Source organism: Oncorhynchus nerka, linkage group LG11 (assembly GCF_034236695.1).
Source record: "Oncorhynchus nerka isolate Pitt River linkage group LG11, Oner_Uvic_2.0, whole genome shotgun sequence".
Classification (NCBI taxonomy): domain Eukaryota; kingdom Metazoa; phylum Chordata; class Actinopteri; order Salmoniformes; family Salmonidae; genus Oncorhynchus; species Oncorhynchus nerka.
This window is the reverse complement of record NC_088406.1, coordinates 16,408,493-16,428,126: the sequence shown is the minus strand read 5'-3', so window position 1 is coordinate 16,428,126 and position 19,634 is coordinate 16,408,493. Positions and strand designations below refer to the sequence as shown.

General features: G+C 48.7%; 1 protein-coding gene across 2 annotated transcripts; it reads left to right on the top strand.

Moving 5' to 3' along the window:
• The first annotated feature begins 1,453 nt into the window (after positions 1-1,453).
• Positions 1,454-14,591, top strand: mre11a (MRE11 homolog A, double strand break repair nuclease). 2 transcript variants are annotated; one of them, XM_065024252.1, is made up of 19 exons: positions 1,454-1,527; positions 2,138-2,267; positions 2,362-2,494; positions 2,614-2,774; positions 3,719-3,806; positions 3,906-4,162; positions 5,187-5,372; positions 5,733-5,904; positions 6,009-6,089; positions 6,963-7,092; positions 7,170-7,270; positions 8,517-8,687; positions 10,645-10,704; positions 10,795-10,972; positions 11,108-11,194; positions 11,302-11,366; positions 13,399-13,484; positions 13,918-14,011; positions 14,086-14,591. In XM_065024252.1, the coding sequence occupies exons 2-19, from the start codon at positions 2,248-2,250 to the stop codon at positions 14,131-14,133; spliced, it is 2,118 nt and encodes a 705-aa protein (XP_064880324.1). In that variant the 5' UTR covers positions 1,454-1,527; positions 2,138-2,247; the 3' UTR covers positions 14,134-14,591. The 2 variants fall into 2 exon arrangements, with proteins under 2 accessions (XP_064880324.1, XP_064880325.1); XM_065024253.1 differs by lacking the exon at positions 1,454-1,527 and having other exon boundaries at positions 1,534-2,267.
• Positions 14,592-19,634: the final 5,043 nt, after the last annotated feature.

Below are 19,634 nucleotides of genomic sequence, written 5' to 3'. Positions count from 1 at the left end.
TGATAGAGGTGGGATAGAGAGAAGAAGAAGAGAGGAAGAATTAAATAACCAAGTAGAGAGAGAGAGAAAGAACGAGAGAGAGAGGAAGAAATATTAATTTCTCCTACATTCTGCCTCTTCGTCTGTGTTTAGAGACATTCTGTCTGTTCTGTTATCTGGCTACTGAGGGAAAGGACACACACACACACTCTCTCTCTCTCTCGCTCTCTCACTCTCTCTCTCTCTCTCTCAGAGCGTTGGGCCAGTAACCGGAAGGTCACTATTTCGAATCCCGAGCCAAAAAGGTGAAAAATCGGACGTTGTGCCCTTGAGCAAGACACTGAACCCTAATTGCTACAGGGTTGTCATTGATAAGCAGACCCTGGCCATGACCCCATTCTCAGAGAATGTCTCAGGGGTATGCAACAAAAAAACATGTTCAATACATACTTGTACATGTGTGAAACAGGACAAATATAGGCACCCACCAAATGTGTCCTATTACACACACTGCCAGTGGTGGAAAAAGTACCCAACTGTCATACTTGAGTAAAAGTAAAATACCTGAATAGAAAATGAGTCAAGTTAAAGTAAAAGTCACAGAGCAAACTTCTACTTAAGTAAAAGTATTTAGATTAAAAATATACTTAAGTATCAAAAGTAAATGTAATTGCTAAAATATACTTAAGTATCAAAAGTGAAAGTATATACCATTACAAATGTCTTATATTAAACAAACCAGACAGCACCATTTTCTTGTTTTTGATTTATTTAAGGACAGCCAGGGGCCACTCCAACATTCAGACATCATTTAAAAATGAAGGGTATGTGTTTAGTGAGTCCTCCAGAACAGAGGCAGTAGATGACCAGGGATGTTCTGTTGATAAGTGTGAATTGGACCATTTTCCTGTCCTGCTCAGGATTCAAAATGTAACGAGTACTTTTGGGTGTCTGGAGTAAAAATGTATGGAGTAAATTGTATGGAGTAAAAAATACAATGTTTTCTTAAGGAATGTAAGTGAAGTAGAAGTAAAAGTAGTCAAAAATATAAATAGTAAGGTACAGATACCCCAAAAAACTTACGTAGAACTTTAAAGTGTTTTTACTTAAGACCTTTCCACCACTGCATACCGTGCTCTCACTGCCCTCTAGTGAGTAGAGAGTATATTCCTACTTTTCTGGGACTGGGTGAAATCTGACATCATTCTATCCTAATCTCCCATTTGTTCCTAATCTCTCATGTCTCTAAAATAAAACCTCTATGTCGTTATAAAAGCCGATATAGCCGATTTAGGCCTAAAAGTGAACATGTCCTACACTGCTCACGCCGGCGCACTACAAATCGAGCGCATCTAACTCTGCTTCATGGAGTTTATCGTCTTCTTTTGGGATTTGCTGTTTTTCTTCGTCAGACATAGTATGGCTACATGCGGAGGCTTCATGTAAAGAAAACTACATTTGCCTCTCGGAAACGACGTTTCATGTGCTAACTTCCGTAAGAGGAGTTGTTCACATGTACACAATAATCGAGCGCGGGGAGTAGGAGAGGTGCGTGGTTTGTGAAGAGTAGCTATCTCCGTGTATAATGGAATTAGCTAGTACTTGAGAACATAATATTCACATGGGGGTCAGATATGCCAGTTGTGGTATCATCTAATGCACAGTCATTTCTAAGATTAGACCATTTTACTAGCCGCTTTATACCAGCTAGAGTTAGTTAGCGCGCTAACGTTAGCTAAATGTGCTTTTAATGCGTTGTTGGAACCTTCATTGGCTAGCTAACTGCAGTGCTCTTAGTTCATATGTAACGTTATGCATTAACCTCCGGAAATCCTAACCTTACCTAACTGCTTAGGGGGAAATGCAAAACTGTAACGTTACCTTAGTCGTTAGATCAGCGTCAAGGCCGGGGAAAATTCAATTTATTAATCCGTGTATTCAGTCATTTGTCATATTGGATCCAGGAGTCTTTCCTACAGTTAGCCGGGCTGGCTCAACCTCAGAATCATAGCTATGGGAGATTTGCATTGGCTCACAATGTTGTGGCAAACAGTATGACCTGACCAGGGAAAACTCTGTGCCCCAATTACAGGCTATAAGTTAAGGCGACAACCAGACTTTTCTTTCTCACCCTGTCTGTCTGTCTGTCTGTCTGTAGGTGACATCTCCGGAGACTTGTTAACTGTATTGATACAGGTGTTGACATCACTCCCTCTCACTACCTCTGCTGCTGAAGGGTTCTCTGCTCTGGACCCGTTTCCATTCAACATGACATCAGAGAACACCCTGTATGTAACAACAGAATAATCTGTCTCCTCGTGGTGTAGTTGTCACTGAGTGCATCTGGAGACTCTGGGGTTCTGATTGTGCTTCTGTTGCCAGGGACGATGAGGACACCTTCAAGATCCTGATCGCCACGGATATTCACCTTGGTTACCTGGAGAAAGATGCTGTCCGTGGCAACGACACGTTCAACACCTTCGACGAGATCCTGAAGTGTGCCAAACAGAACCAAGTGTGTGTGTGTGTGTGTTTGTTTACAGAGGTGTGTGTGTGTGTACACACACACAGTACACACACACAGTAGAATGTAATTTCTCTCTCCCTCACACTCACCTCTGTCTCTGTCCGCAGGTTGACTTCATCCTGTTGGGAGGTGATCTGTTCCATGAGAACAAGCCTTCCAGACGCTGTCTTCACTCCTGCATCTCTCTGCTGAGGAAGTACTGCATGGGAGACACTCCTATCCTCTTCGATGTCCTCAGTGACCAGGCTGTCAACTTCAGCAACAGCAAGTCAGTCTGTGTGTTAGCCCTGAGGTGGCGATGTTAGCCCTGAGGTGGCGATCCTGAGGTGGCGATGTTAGCCCCGAGGTGGCGATCCTGAGGTGGCGATGTTAGCCCTGAGGTGGCGATGTTAGCCCTGAGGTGGCGATGTTACTGTTAGCCCTGAGGTTAGCCCAGAGGTGGCGATGTTAGCCCTGAGGTGGCGATGTTAGCCCTGAGGTGGCGATGTTAGCCCTGAGGTGGCGATCCTGAGGTGGCGACGTTAGCCCTGAGGTGGCGACGTTAGCCCTGAGGTGGCGACGTTAGCCCTGAGTTAGCCCTGAGTGAGGTGGCGATGTTAGCCCTGAGTTAGCCCTGAGTTAGCCCTGAGTGAGGTGGCGACGTTAGCCCTGAGTGAGGTGGCGACGTTAGCCCTGAGGTGGCGATCCTGAGGTGGCGATGTTAGCCCTGAGGTGGCGATCCTGAGGTGGCGACGTTAGCCCTGAGGTGGCGACGTTAGCCCTGAGTTAGCCCTGAGTGAGGTGGCGATGTTAGCCCTGAGTTAGCCCTGAGTGAGGTGGCGACGTTAGCCCTGAGTGAGGTGGCGACGTTAGCCCTGAGTGAGGTGGCGACGTTAGCCCTGAGTGAGGTGGCGACGTTAGCCCTGAGTGAGGTGGCGACGTTAGCCCTGAGTGAGGTGGCGACGTTAGCCCTGAGTGAGGTGGCGACGTTAGCCCCGCGGTGGCGACGTTAGCCCCGGTGTGGCGACGTTAGCCCCGGTGTGGCGACGTTAGCCCTTGCTTGGACAGCATCCTCACACTTTTTTTTTATTGGTGAAAACCTATACATCACCTGTCACAAATGTTGAATAATATTCTAGTTGAACTTACTAGATCAAATATCCACGTATTATTAAAGACTTTCCAAACGTGGGTTGTATGTAAAGTACAGTATGTTTCTCTGTGTGTTCTCAGGTTTCCGTGGGTGAACTACCAGGATGAGAACCTGAACATCTCCATCCCCGTGTTCAGCGTGCACGGTAACCATGACGATCCTACAGGGGTAAGCTCCGTTGCCAAGGTTTCAGTCATCCATCTTGAACCACATGCGTATATGTCTGTATCTCTATGTATAACTCTATCTCTCTCGTCTCCAATCCAGGCGGATGGTCTGTGTGCGTTGGATCTCCTGAGCTCTGCCGGACTTGTCAATCATTTTGGCCGCAGCCAATCAGTAGAGAGGATAGAGATTAGTCCCGTCCTCCTGCAGAAAGGCAGCACTAAGCTAGCCCTGTACGGCATCGGCTCTATTCCTGATGAGCGCCTCTACAGGATGTTTGTTAACAACCAGGTGACCATGCTCCGCCCCAAAGAAGACCAGGACCAATGGTTCAACCTCTTCACCATCCACCAGAACAGGTGTGTGTGTGTGTATACTGTCCACCAGAACAGGTGTGTGTGTGTATACTGTCCACCAGAACAGGTGTGTGTGTTTATACTGTCCACCAGAACAGGTGTGTGTGTTTATACTATCCACCAGAACAGGTGTGTGTGTTTATACTGTCCACCAGAACAGGTGTGTGTGTGTGTATACTGTCCACCAGAACAGGTGTGTGTGTGTATACTGTCCACCAGAACAGGTGTGTGTGTATACTGTCCACCAGAACAGGTGTGTGTGTTTATACTGTCCACCAGAACAGGTGTGTGTCTATATACTGTCCACCAGAACAGGTGTGTGTGTGTGTGTTTATACTGTCCACCAGAACAGGTGTGTGTTTATACTGTCCACCAGAACAGGTGTGTGTCTATATACTGTCCACCAGAACAGGTGTGTGTGTATACTGTCCACCAGAACAGGTGTGTGTGTATACTGTCCACCAGAACAGGTGTGTGTGTGTTTATACTGTCCACCAGAACAGGTGTGTGTGTATGTATACTGTCCACCAGAACAGGTGTGTGTGTATGTATACTGTCCACCAGAACAGGTGTGTGTGTTTATATACTGTCCACCAGAACAGGTGTGTGTGTATACTGTCCACCAGAACAGGTGTGTGTGTTTATACTGTCCACCAGAACAGGTGTGTGTGTGTGTGTGTTTATACTGTCCACCAGAACAGGTGTGTGTGTGTGTTTATAATGTCCACCAGAACAGGTGTGTGTGTGTGTGTTTATAATGTCCACCAGAACAGGTGTGTGTGTGTGTGTGTGTTTATACTGTCCACCAGAACAGGTGTGTGTGTGTGTGTTTATACTGTCCACCAGAACAGTGTGTGTGTGTGTGTGTGTGTGTGTTTATACTGTCCACCAGAACAGGTGTGTGTGTTTATACTGTCCACCAGAACAGGTGTGTGTGTATATGCTAAGTGTGTGTGTGTGTGTGGTACTGTATGTGTGTGTTTTACAAAAGCCACATCTCTGAGGTGTGTGTGTGTGTGTGTTGCAGGAGTAAGCATGGGGCCACCAACTACATCCCAGAGCAGTTTCTGGATGACTTTCTGGACCTGGTAGTGTGGGGTCATGAACATGAGTGTCTGATAAACCCCAGCAGGAACGAACAGCGGCTGTTCTATGTCACCCAGCCTGGTAGCTCTGTTGCCACGTCACTGTCCCCCGGAGAGGCCGTCAAGAAGTACGCCAACACACACACACACACACTCTTTTATATACGCTCAAACAGCTCGCTGTGTGTTTGTCTGCATATTTGTATGCCCTTGTGTGTGTTCCTGTGTCCGCGTGTCATTGCCTGTGTGTGTGTGTGTCATTGCCTGCGTGTGTGTGTGTGTGTGTGTCATTGCCTGTGTGTGTGTGTTCCTGTGTCCGTGTGTCATTGCCTGTGTGTGTGTGTGTTCCTGTGTCCGTGTGTCATTGCCTGTGTGTGTGTGTGTTCCTGTGTCCGTGTGTCATTGCCTGTGTGTGTGTTCCTGTGTCCGTGTGTCATTGCCTGTGTGTGTTCCTGTGTCCGTGTGTCATTGCCTGTGTGTGTGTGCAGGCACATAGGTCTGCTGAGGGTGAAGGGGCGTAAGATGAACCTTCAGAAGATCCCACTGCACACGGTGCGTCAGTTCTTCATCCAGGACCTGGTCCTCTCAGAGCACCCTGACCTCTTCAACCCTGACATGCCCAAGGTCAACCAGAGGGTAGAGGCCTTCTGCCAGGAGAAGGTGAGCACAAGGTGCTCTTTCTCTCTCGCTCGCTCTTTCTCTGCCTAGCTGTCTGTCCCTCGCTCGCTCTCCCTGACTCTGTGTGTCCGTGTGTCCGTTCCTAGGTGGAAGCGATGATTGAGGAAGCAGAGCGAGATCGACTAGGAAACCCCCTTACCCCTGAGAAACCCCTCATACGCCTCAGAGTGAGTGAGACACAAGTAACATTTTATACTTAAGCAATAAGCCCCGGGGGGGTGTGGTATATGGCCAATATACCACGGCTAAGGGCTGTTCTTATGCACAAGGCCCTGGATACAGCCCTTAGTCGTGGTATATTGACCATATACCACAAACCCCTGAGGTGCCTTATTGCTATTATAAACTGGTTACCTGGTTACCAACGTAATTAGAACAGTAAAAATAAATGTTTTGTCATACCCGTGGTATACGGTCTGATATACCACGGCTGTCAGCATTCAGCGCTCAAACCACCCAGATTATAATACATGTTATTCTGTTGAACACTGCAACAGCATCAAGGGTATTTCTCAAGGTACAATTTACAATTCACACTTTTTCTATTTCTCTGTCACACCTTTTTCCCCTTTCTCTCTCTCTCTTCAATTCAGTAGACTTTATTGACATGGCAAGTTAAATGACTTAAATTGTCAAAGTATACATAACAAAAATGGTGGGACCAACAGAAACAAGTCATTAATAGCAGGAGTGGAAATGGAATTACCATTAACAGCAACTACAACAACAATATTAATGAGAATAACAATACATTAAAGCAATAGTAGTAGACCAGTGTCAACATGACTGAGAAGACACATGACATGGTATGAAAGACAAACCAAATCTAAAAGGGAAATATTATTGACATTACATTGCTCCTCAAACACATACAGTACTTGGATGCCAAAACATTTTGGCTTTTCACCCAATCATTTTTTAAAAAATTCTACATCTTTTATAGTTTCAAATTCTTTGTACTGAATGATAATTTTGGGAAAGAAAGATTCTCTTAGGTCTGAGTATTTGTCACAGTTTAATATTTGTCTCTCTCTCTCAAGGTGGACTACAGCGGTGGTTTTGAGGCCTTCAATGCCACTCGTTTCAGTCAGAAGTTTGTAGAGCAGGTTGCAAACCCCAAAGACGTTGTTCACTTCATCAGACAGAAGGAGTACAAGGCCAAAGTTAAAGGTAACACACACACACCATAATCATAACGTTTGACAAGCCTACTTTTTCTGCTGTTCAGATCACTCTCCTGTGTGTAGGGGAAGAGGGTGTTGACTTTGGGCAGCTCCTGAGTCACTCCTCAACTGAGGGTCTGAGGGTGGAGGATCTCGTTAAAGAGTACTTCCTGACAGCAGAAAAGGTACACACACATTTCTCCATACCTTGACTGTGTGTCTGGATGTGTGTTAACATGACTGTGTGTCTGGATGTGTGTTAATATGACTGTGTGTTGTAGGGCTGACCCCACTACACACACAGTTGTTGGTCGACTGAGATTGTTTTAGTTGAGCAGTGACAAATATACAGTACCAGTCTGACTGTGGATGTGTGTTAACATGACTGTGTGTGTGGATGACTGTGGATGGGTGTTAACATGACTGTGTGTGTGGATGACTGTGGATGGGTGTTAACATGACTGTGTGTGTGGATGTGTGTTAACATGACTGTGGATGACTGTGGATGTGTGTTAACATGACTGTGGATGACTGGATGACTGTGGTTGTGTGTTAACATGACTGTGGTTGTGTGTTAACATGACTGTGTGTGTGTGTTAACATGACTGTGGTTGTGTGTTAACATGACTGTGGTTGTGTGTTAACATGACTGTGGTTGTGTGTTAACATGACTGTGGTTGTGTGTTAACATGACTGTGTGTGTGTGTTAACATGACTGTGTGTGTGTGTTAACATGACTGTGTGTGTGTGTGTTAACATGACTGTGGTTGTGTGTGTTAACATGACTGTGGTTGTGTGTGTTAACATGACTGTGGTTGTGTGTTAACATGACTGTGGTTGTGTGTTAACATGACTGTGGTTGTGTGTTAACATGACTGTGGTTGTGTGTTAACATGACTGTGGTTGTGTGTTAACATGACTGTGGTTGTGTGTTAACATGACTGTGTGTGTGTGTGTGTGTTAACATGACTGTGTGTGTGTGTGTGTGTGTTAACATGACTGTGTGTGTGTGTGTGTGTGTTAACATGACTGTGTGTGTGTGTGTGTGTGTGTGTGTTAACATGACTGTGTGTGTGTGTGTGTTAACATGACTGTGTGTGTGTGTGTTAACATGACTGTGTGTGTGTGTGTTAACATGACTGTGTGTGTTAACATGACTGTGGTTGTGTGTTAACATGACTGTGTGTGTGTGTTAACATGACTGTGTGTGTGTGTTAACATGACTGTGTGTGTGTGTTAACATGACTGTGTGTGTTGAGTGTGTGTGTTAACATGACTGTGTGTGTTGAGTGTGTGTGTTAACATGACTGTGTGTGTGTGTTAACATGACTGTGTGTGTGTGTTAACATGACTGTGTGTGTGTGTTAACATGACTGTGTGTGTGTGTGTTAACATGACTGTGGTTGTGTGTTAACATGACTGTGTGTGTAGACGGTGCAGCTCTCCCTGCTGACGGAGCAGGGCATGGGGAAGGCGGTGCAGGAGTATGTGGACAAGGAGGAGAAGGATGCCATCGAGGAACTGATCAGATACCAGCTGGAGAAAACCCAGAGACACCTGCAGCAGAGAGGAGTACTGACAGAGGAGGAGATTGACCAGGAGGTACAGAGGAGGGGGAGAGGAGGGGGTAGTCACCTCCAGCAGAGAGGAGTACTGACAGAGGAGGAGATTGACCAGGAGGTACAGAGGAGGGGGTAGTCACCTCCAGCAGAGAGGAGTACTGACAGAGGAGGAGATTGACCAGGAGGTACAGAGGAGGGGGGTAGTCACCTCCAGCAGAGAGGAGTACTGACAGAGGAGGAGATTGACCAGGAGGTACAGAGGAGGGGGTAGTCACCTCCAGCAGAGAGGAGTACTGACAGAGGAGGAGATTGACCAGGAGGTACAGAGGAGGGGGTAGTCACCTCCAGCAGAGAGGAGTACTGACAGAGGAGGAGATTGACCAGGAGGTACAGAGGAGGGGGTAGTCACCTCCAGCAGAGAGGAGTACTGACAGAGGAGGAGATTGACCAGGAGGTACAGAGGAGGGGGTAGTCACCTCCAGCAGAGAGGAGTACTGACAGAGGAGGAGATTGACCAGGAGGTACAGAGGAGGGGGGTAGTCACCTCCAGCAGAGAGGAGTACTGACAGAGGAGGAGATTGACCAGGAGGTGGAGAGGAGGGGGTAGACACCTCCAGCAGAGAGGAGTACTGACAGAGGAGGAGATTGACCAGGAGGTACAGAGGAGATGGGAGGAGGGGGTAGTCACCTCCAGCAGAGAGGAGTACTGACAGAGGAGGAGATTGACCAGGAGGTACAGAGGAGATGGGGGAGAGGAGGGGGTAGACACCTCCAGCAGAGTGGAGTACTGACAGAGGAGGAGATTGACCAGGAGGTACAGAGGAGGGGGAGAGGAGGGCGTAGACACCTCCAGCAGAGAGGAGTACTGACAGAGGAGGAGATTGACCAGGAGGTACAGAGGAGGGGGTAGTCACCTCCAGCAGAGAGGAGTACTGACAGAGGAGGAGATTGACCAGGAGGTACAGAGGAGGGGGTAGTCACCTCCAGCAGAGAGGATTACTGACAGAGGAGGAGATTGACCAGGAGGTACAGAGGAGATGGGGGAGGGGAGAGGAGGGGGTAGTCACCTCCAGCAGAGAGGAGTACTGACAGAGGAGGAGATTGACCAGGAGGTACAGAGGAGATGGGGGAGGGGGGGAGAGGAGGGGTAGTCACCTCCAGCAGAGAGGAGTACTGACAGAGCAGGAGATTGACCAGGAGGTACAGAGGAGATGGGGGGGGGGAGAGGAGGGGGTAGTCACCTCCAGCAGAGAGGAGTACTGACAGAGGAGGAGATTGACCAGGAGGTACAGAGGAGGGGGAGAGGAGGGGGTAGTCACCTCCAGCAGAGAGGAGTACTGACAGAGGAGGAGATTGACCAGGAGGTACAGAGGAGATGGGGGGGGGGAGAGGGAGGGGGTAGTCACCTCCAGCAGAGAGGAGTACTGACAGAGGAGGAGATTGACCAGGAGGTACAGAGGAGATGGGGGAGGGGGAGAGGAGGGGGTAGTCACCTCCAGCAGAGAGGAGTACTGACAGAGGAGGAGATTGACCAGGAGGTACAGAGGAGAGGGGGAGAGGAGGGGTAGTCACCTCCAGCAGAGAGGAGTACTGACAGAGGAGGAGATTGACCAGGAGGTACAGAGGAGATGGGGGAGGGGGAGAGGAGGGGGTAGTCACCTCCAGCAGAGAGGAGTACTGACAGAGGAGGAGATTGACCAGGAGGTACAGAGGAGGGGGTAGTCACCTCCAGCAGAGAGGAGTACTGACAGAGGAGGAGATTGACCAGGAGCTACAGAGGAGATGGGGGGAGGGGGAGAGGAGGGGGTAGTCACCTCCAGCAGAGAGGAGTACTGACAGAGGAGGAGATTGACCAGGAGGTACAGAGGAGATGGGGGGAGGGGGAGAGGAGGGGGTAGACACCTCCAGCAGAGAGGAGTACTGACAGAGGAGGAGATTGACCAGGAGGTGGAGAGGGGAGAGATGATAGTAACCACAGCAACCTGTTCTCTCCTCAGATTCGCCGTTTCAGAGAATCTAAGAAAAACACTGCAGAGGAGGATGAAGAGGTTCAGGTGGTGAGTCAGGAACACACACACACACAAACACACACACACACACACACACCACATGTATACGTTCATACCAGTACTCTCCTCTCTGTGTAGGCCCTCAACAGAGCTAAAGCTCACCGCATAGAGCGAGGCGAAGACCTGGACCTATCAGATGAGCCTGATGTTTCCATGGATTCGGACGAGGACTCTGCCCCGCCTCCCCCCACCAGGGGCAGGGGGCGGGGTGGCAGGGGAAGGGGAAGAGGCCAAGCCACAGCCAGGAGAGGAAGAGGTTTGTTTCTCTCCAAGATCTATTCAGTCATGAGAAAGGATAAATTATATTTCTGCATGTATATATTAAGGACTGCATTTGTTTGTATGTGTGGGTGCGTTTTGTGTGTGAATGTATTTGTGCCTGTGTGTTCAGGTGCAGCAGAGCCAAAGCCAGCAGGGCGGGCCCGTTCTCAGAAGGCCTCAGTGGTCAACCCCACCCAGGGCAGAAACATCATGGATGGTAAGTGGCTGCTGTGTTGTGTTTCTCAAACCTAAGTGTGTGTGTGTATTATTGTACTGATCTACTACTCATCTTCCATCCCTCTTTCTCCTCCCTCCATCTTGCAGCGTTCCAGGCTCCACCTCAGCGCCCATCGAGAGGGGCGGTGTCGGCTAAATCTTACACAGATGAGGTTAGTCCCTCACACTCCCCATCTCTGCGTGCTTTATAGACCTTCTTACTGGTCTTGAAGTGAATGTGTGTTGTACATAGATGTTCTAATGTTGGTGTTCTCACCACCCTCCTCCATCTCTCCTCCCTTCTCCTCTATCCTCCTCCATCTCTCCTCTATCCTCCTCCATCTCTCCTCTATCCTCCTCCATCTCTCCTCCCTTCTCGTCTATCCTCCTCCATCTCTCCTCCCTTCTCGTCTATCCTCCTCCATCTCTCCTCCCTTCTCGTCTATCCTCCATCTCTCCTCCCTTCTCGTCTATCCTCCTCCATCTCTCCTCTATCCTCCTCCATCTCTCCTCTATCCTCCATCTCTCCTCCTCCATCCCTCCTCCATCTCTCCTCTATCCTCCTCCATCTCCTCTATCCTCCTCCATCTCTCCTCTATCCTCCTCCATCTCTCCTCTATCCTCCTCCATCTCTCCTCCTCCATCTCTCCTCTATCCTCCTCCATCTCTCCTCTATCCTCCTCCATCTCTCCTCCCTTCTCCTCCATCTCTCCTCTATCCTCCTCCATCTCTCCTCTATCCTCCTCCATCTCTCCTCTATCCTCCTCCATCTCTCCTCTATCCTCCTCCATCTCCCTCCCTTCTCCTCCATCTCTCCTCTATCCTCCTCCATCTCTCCTCTATCCTCCTCCATCTCTCCTCTATCCTCCATCTCTCCTCTATCCTCCTCCATCTCTCCTCCTCCATCTCTCCTCTATCCTCCTCCATCTCTCCTCTATCCTCCTCCATCTCTCCTCTATCCTCCTCCATCTCTCCTCCCTTCTCCTCCATCTCTCCTCTATCCTCCTCCATCTCTCCTCCTCCATCACTCCTCCATCTCTCCTCCTCCATCTCTCCTCCTCCATCCCTCCTCCTCCATCTCTCCTCTATCCTCCTCCATCTCTCCTCTATCCTCCTCCATCTCTCCTCTATCCTCCTCCATCTCTCCTCCCTTCTCCTCCATCTCTCCTCTATCCTCCTCCATCTCTCCTCCTCCATCACTCCTCCATCTCTCCTCCTCCATCTCTCCTCCTCCATCCCTCCTCCTCCATCCCTCCTCCATCTCTCCTCTATCCTCCTCCATCTCTCCTCTATCCTCCTCCATCTCTCCTCTATCCTCCTCCATCTCTCCTCTATCCTCCTCCCATCTCTCCTCCCTCCTCCCCCATCCCTTCTCCTCCCCCATCCCTCCTTCCTCCTCCTCCCCATCCCTCCTCCTCTCCCATTCCTCTCCCATCTCGCCTCCCTCCTCCTCTCCCATCTCTCCTCCCTCCTCCTCTCCCATCTCTCCTCCCTCCTCCTCTCCCATCTCTCCTCCCTCCTCCTCTCCCATCCCTCCTTCCTCCTCCTCCTCCATCTCTCCTCCTCCATCCCTCCTCCATCTCTCCTCTATCCTCCTCCATCCCTCCTCCCCCATCCCTCCTTCCTCCTCCTCCCCATCCCTCCTTCCTCCTCCTCCCCCATCCCTCCCCATCTCTCCTCCCTCCTCCTCCCCATCTCTCCTCCCTCCTCCTCCCCCATCTCTCCTCCCTCCTCCTCCCCTCTCTCCTCCCTCCTCCTCCCCCTCTCTCCTCCCTCCTCCTCCCCCATCTCTCCTCCCTCCTCCTCCCCATCTCTCCTCCCTCCTCCTCCCCATCTCTCCTCCCTCCTCCTCCCCATCTCTCCTCCCTCCTCCTCCCCATCTCTCCTCCCTCCTCCTCCCCATCTCTCCTCCCTCCTCCTCCCCCATCTCTCCTCCCTCCTCCTCCCCCATCTCTCCTCCCTCCTCCTCCCCCATCTCTCCTCCCTCCTCCTCCCCCATCTCTCCTCCCTCCTCCCCCATCTCTCCTCCCTCCTCCTCCCCCCATCTCTCCTCCCTCCTCCTCCCCCATCTCTCCTCCCCATCTCTCCCCCCATCTCTCCTCCCTCCTCCCCATCTCTCCTCCCTCCTCCTCCCCCATCTCTCCTCCCTCCTCCTCCCCCATCTCTCCTCCCTCCTCCTCCCCATCTCTCCTCCCTCATCTCTAGATAACCATTGATGATGATGACTCTGACGATGTTTCCTTTGTGAAGCCTGCATCAAGACCAACACCTGCATCACGACCAACACAGAGGTAGGAAAGTGTGTTTTGTGTAGGATTTGGACATTGATTAGTGATGTGTGTCTGTGTGTAGAGGGTATTAAAGGGACAGTGCAGTCATAAATGTAGTTTTCTGTTTTATATACATTTCCAATCAGAATAATGTCCTTTTTAGTGTAAGAGCTGTTTGAAATGTCATCTTATTTTGCCTGGGTGGAGTTTATAGACCAATAACAGCTAGTCTTCAGGTTGAATATCCCTCCCATTAGGCTCCTCACTCAGACCACTTCTAGCTAAATTCTTGCTTGAAATAAAGCTTTTTGATAAGCTGTTTTTGTTTCTTTTTTTGGACCAGTTTAATGTAAAAGAATCACAGTAAGGCACGTAACTGTTAGCCTGTAATGATTTGATAAGAGTAAAAAACAGCTGCATTGGACCACTAACGGTTCTGCGTTTTGTGTTCTAGGACCTCCTCCTCTTCCTCCTCCAGTAGGCGGGGCTCCCAGAGTCAGAGCCAATCATACAGAGGAGTGACATTTGATGACGACGACGATGATGAGGTATGAGACCTGTGAGACGACTGAAATATGCCTGTTGTAGTGTGTGTCTGTCTAACCTCCCTTCTCTCTCTCAGGAGGACTTTGACCCGTTTAAAGGCTCCAGTAGGAGTGGCCGGCGATAGCTTTAACCCCGCCCCTTTGGACAATGTTCATGTTTCTTATTGGCTAGTGAGCTGTGAATATATGATTAACTTACCCATAGTTCTTCACACCACTTATGGTCCTGACGATGGACCCCTGGGCTGCCAATACGCTGCCTGTTCAGAATAGAGGAAGCTTTAGCTGGCTGAACCTGTGTCTAAACTCTTATTTTTCATCCTATAGCTTGTTCTCAATCTTTTTAATTGTGAGATAACTTCGTACGGTGAGGTCCCCTATTAGGTTTCCATTCATTCTAACTTCTAGCTGGACTTTTCCATACCATCTGAAGACCTGCTTTGACTGTTGATTGGCCGTTCTGAGTTCCTAAAGCGTCATTAGTCAGTTTTGTTGAGCCCTGTTATTGGTCAGTGTTGGACCCATTCAGTCACCATGGCGACCGTCTGCTTTCAGCAAATGTATTAAATACTTCCTGTTTCTATTTCAGGTGTGTGTTTACTGTTCCTGTTTGACGCACATACACACACACACTCACTTGTTGACATTCACACCCGCTGTGTTAAAACGCACACAAGACGAACGGTAAATCTCAATTGTATTCCCTTGATTCCTCAGGTCCTCCCTCCTCGTCTCCTCAAAGCACATTGGAGGGTCCTCCCTCAGATCTTCTCCTCCAATGCGTTTTAAGGAGGAAGCATGGAGAGGACGCAAACATGATTGAGATTTATCTACAGGACAGTGGACAAATAAAAAATTAAAAACAAGACTATTAAAACGATAACCTTTCATTTTTTTCAAATTTTTTTACCCCCTTTTTCTCCACAATTTCATGGTATCCAATTGTGTCTCATCGCTACAACTCCCGTACGGGCTCGGGAGAGACGAAGGTCGAAAGCCATGCGTCCTCCGAAACACAACCCAACCAAGCCTCTTAACTGCTTCTTAACACAGTGCGCATCCAACCCGGAAGCCAGCCGCACCAATGTGTCGGAGAAAACACTGTTGTGGGGTAATACAAGTTGTATATACTGTTGTGGGGTAAACCTTAGCCCAGGCTTAGATGGCCATGCTCTGGAGAGGGTATTGGGACTGGCCCAATACAAGTTGTATATACTGTTGTGGGGTAATACCAACCTTAGCCCAGGCTTAGATGGCCATGCTCTGGAGAGGGTATTGGGACTGGCCCAATACAAGTTGTATATACTGTTGTGGGGTAATACCAACCTTAGCCCAGGCTTAGATGGCCATGCTCTGGAGAGGGTATTGGGACTGGCCCAATACAAGTTGTATATACTGTTGTGGGGTAATACCAACCTTAGCCCAGGCTTAGATGCCATGTTGGAGATGTTTGGACAAGTTGTATATACTGTTGTGGGGCAACCTTAGCCCAGGCTTAGATGGCTAAGGGAGATGTTTGGGAGCCCATCAGGGTATTGGGACTGGCCATGCTCAATACAAGTTGTATATACTGTTGTGGGGTAATACCAACCTTAGCCCAGGCTTAGATGGCCTTAGCCAACCTTAGCCCAGGCTTAGATGGCCATGTTCTGAGAGGGTATTGGGACTGGCCCAATACAAGTTGTATATACTGTTGTGGGGTAATACCAACCTTAGCCCAGGCTTAGATGGCCATGTTGTATATACTGTTGTGGGGAGAGGGATGGCCATGCTCTGGGACTGGGACCCAATACAAGTTGTATATACTGTTGTGGGGTAATACCAACCTTAGCCCAGGCTTAGATGGCCATGCTCTGGAGAGGGTATTGGGACTGGCCCAATACAAGTTGTATATACTGTTGTGGGGTAATACCAACCTTAGCCCAGGCTTAGATGGCCATGTTTGGAGAGGGTATTGGGACTGGCCCAATACAAGTTGTATATACTGTTGTGGGTAATACCAACCTTAGCCCAGGCTTAGATGGCCATGTTTGAGAGGGTATTGGGACTGGCCCAATACAAGTTGTATATACTGTTGTGGGGTAATACCAACCTTAGCCCAGGCTTAGATGGCCATGTTTGGAGAGGGTATTGGGACTGGCCCAATACAAGTTGTATATACTGTTGTGGGGTAATACCAACCTTAGCCCAGGCTTAGATGGCCATGTTCTGGAGAGGGTATTGGGACTGGCCCAATACAAGTTGTATATACTGTTGTGGGGTAATACCAACCTTAGCCCAGGCTTAGATGGCCATGTTTGGAGAGGGTATTGGGACTGGCCCAATACAGGCTTAGATTGTATATTCTGTTGTGGGGTAATACCAACCTTAGCCCAGGCTTAGATGGCCATGCTCTGGAGAGGGTATTGGGACTGGCCCAATACAAGTTGTATATACTGTTGTGGGGTAATACCAACCTTAGCCCAGGCTTAGATGGCCATGTTTCTGGAGAGGGTATTGGGACTGCTTAGATGGCCATGCTTGCCCAATACAAGTTGTATATACTGTTGTGGGGTAATACCAACCTTAGCCCAGGCTTAGATGGCCATGCTCTGGAGAGGGTATTGGGACTGGCCCAATACAAGTTGTATATACTGTTGTGGGGTAATACCAACCTTAGCCCAGGCTTAGATGGCCATGCTCTGGAGAGGGTATTGGGACTGGCCCAATACAAGTTGTATATACTGTTGTGGGGTAATACCAACCTTAGCCCAGGCTTAGATGGCCATGCTCTGGAGAGGGTATTGGGACTGGCCCAATACAAATTGTTCAACATTTCCCGTGTGAAACAGCTATTTCTGGTATGTGTCATTTAAGTGGAACACGTGAAATCATGGCGGAGACCTTGAGCCAACTTTGTCAGAGCTGATAGTTCAAGGAAGGACAAAGGTATGTTTATTTAGAGTTGGCCACTTGAACAGAGTAACGCATGTTCAGTGTCTGGCCCTACAGTGTACAACACAGGTCAAATAAGGTCAGTGTTGTTTTTTCTGTTTCCTTGGTAACTGCAACTCGCTGTTGGCTGGGCTCCCTGCCTGTGCCATTAAACCCCTACAACTCATCCAGAACGCCGCAGCCCGTCTGGTGTTCAACCTTCCCAAGTTCTCTCACGTCACCCCGCTCCTCCGCTCTCTCCACTGGCTTCCAGTTGAAGCTCGCATCCGCTACAAGACCATGGTGCTTGCCTACGGAGCTGTGAGGGGGAACGGCACCTCAGTACCTCCAGGCTCTGATCAGGCCCTACACCCAAACAAGGGCACTGCGTTCATCCACCTCTGGCCTGCTCGCCTCCCTACCACTGAGGAAGTACAGTTCCCGCTCAGCCCAGTCAAAACTGTTCGCTGCTCTGGCCCCCCAATGGTGGAACAAACTCCCTCACGACGCCAGGACAGCGGAGTCAATCACCACCTTCCGGAGACACCTGAAACCCCACCTCTTTAAGGAATACCTAGAATAGGATAAAGTAATCCTTCTCACCCCCCCTTAAAAGATTTAGATGCTCTATTGTAAAGTGGCTGTTCCACTGGATGTCATAAGGTGAACGCACCAATTTGTAAGTCGCTCTGGATAAGAGCGTCTGCTAAATGACTTAAATGTAAATGTAATGTAAATGTAACATCTTCTGGTTAGGCCTGGTAGTGAACACATGGAAGATCTCAACTGCATACTTCTCGTGTCCCCCCCTCGTCTTCTCAAAACCCATTGGACGAGAAAGCCAGAGGTCCCTCCCCTCTGACCTTCTCCGATGGCTTTTAAGAAGGAGACGAGAGAAGAATGCAATTGACTTCCCACTGTGTAGGTAGGCAGACGGACATTGTGTGGCCGACCAGACATCAACCAGGAAACCAGTTGGTCCATGGTGGTGTATAGCTGGTATTGCAGTGTGGGAGTAATACAGATCGTTTAGAGTTGTCTGATGTGGGAATCCAAAGATCAGGCACTGCATCCTTCACATCTACACTGTTAGGTTCTAATTTTCAGAGTACAAATAATTATATCCTCCTGTTTCATGCAGAAATTAAAGCAGGAAGCACCAGTGACTCGGTCAATAAAAAAGTGGTCTGATGAAGCAGATGCGAAACTACAGAACTGTTTTGCTAGCACAGACTGGAATATGTTCCGGGATTCTTCCGATGGCATTGAGGAGAACATCACATCAGTCACTGGCTTCATCAATAAGTGCATCGATGATGTCATTCCCACAGTGACTGTACGTACATACCCCAACCAGAATCCATGGATTACAGGCAACAACCGCACTGAGCTAAAGGGTAGAGCTGCCACTTTCAAGGAGTGGGACTGTAACCGGGAAACTTATAAGAAATCCTGCTATGCCCTGCGACGAACCATCAAACAGGCAAAGTGTCAATACAGGACTAAGATTGAATCGTACTACACCAGCTCCGACCCTCCTCGGATGTGGCAGGGCTTGCAAACCATTACAGACTACAAGGAGAAGCACAGCCGAGCGCTGCCCAGTGACACGAGCCTACCAGACGAGCTAAATAACTTATATACTTGCTTCCACAGGCAAGTAACACTGAAACATGCATGAGAGGATCAGCTGTTCCGGACGACTGTGTGATCAGGCTATTCGCAGCCGATGTAAGACCTTGGAACAGGCCGCAAGGCGAGACGGATTACCAGGCCCTGTACTCCGAGCATGCGCTGACCAACTGGCAAGTGTCTTCACTGACATTTTAAACCTCTCCCTGTCTGAGTTTGTAATACCAACATGTTTCAAGCAGACCACCATAGTCCCTGTGCCCAAGAACACTAAGGTAACCTTCCTAAATGACTACCGAAACGTATCACCTTTTCCCGCCTGGACAAAAGGAACACCTATGTGAGAATGACTACAGCTCAGTGTTCAACACCATAGTGCCGTCAAAGCTCATCACTAAGCTAAGGATCCTGGGACTAAACAACTCCCTCTGCAACTGTATCATGGACTTCCTGACGGGCCGCCCCCCCTGGTGGTTAGGGTAGGTAACAACACATCTGCCACGCTGATCCTCAACACTGGGGACCCTCAGGGGTGCGTTTGTAAAACATTAACTTTTTTACATTCTCTTATGCAGAGCGACTTACAGTTAGTGCGTTCATCTTAAGCTGGCTAGGCGAGACAACCACATATCACTGTCAAATATACAGGGTACGAACATTCCATTCCAGCTAAACAAGGGTTATATAGTGTTTCTGAGAATTCAAATATTTTACACACTGGAAGTTACCCATGATGAGCAATCTTTTCTCATGAAAAAGCACACATGAAAAATTGGTGGATATAGCATTTTGGAATTAAACTCTTCAATAACACTGCTTAAGGAGGGAGAAGTAATTGCTTGGAGGGGCTAATGAGTACTGAATAACTGCTCTGTTATTGTGACTGTCTAAGCGATCATTGAGTATTTGGTATAGGGTCAAGGGTCATAGTTAGCTTTAATCTCTGGAACGTAGTGTAGTTGTTGCGTCTTTAAATCACCTCTCCTTTTACATTTCTAATGGATATTTCCATCTCTGTCCATGTAACCTCTCACATGTGCAGTGGGCATTTTAGAAAGGTGTTTTGCCGCAAATTGCATTT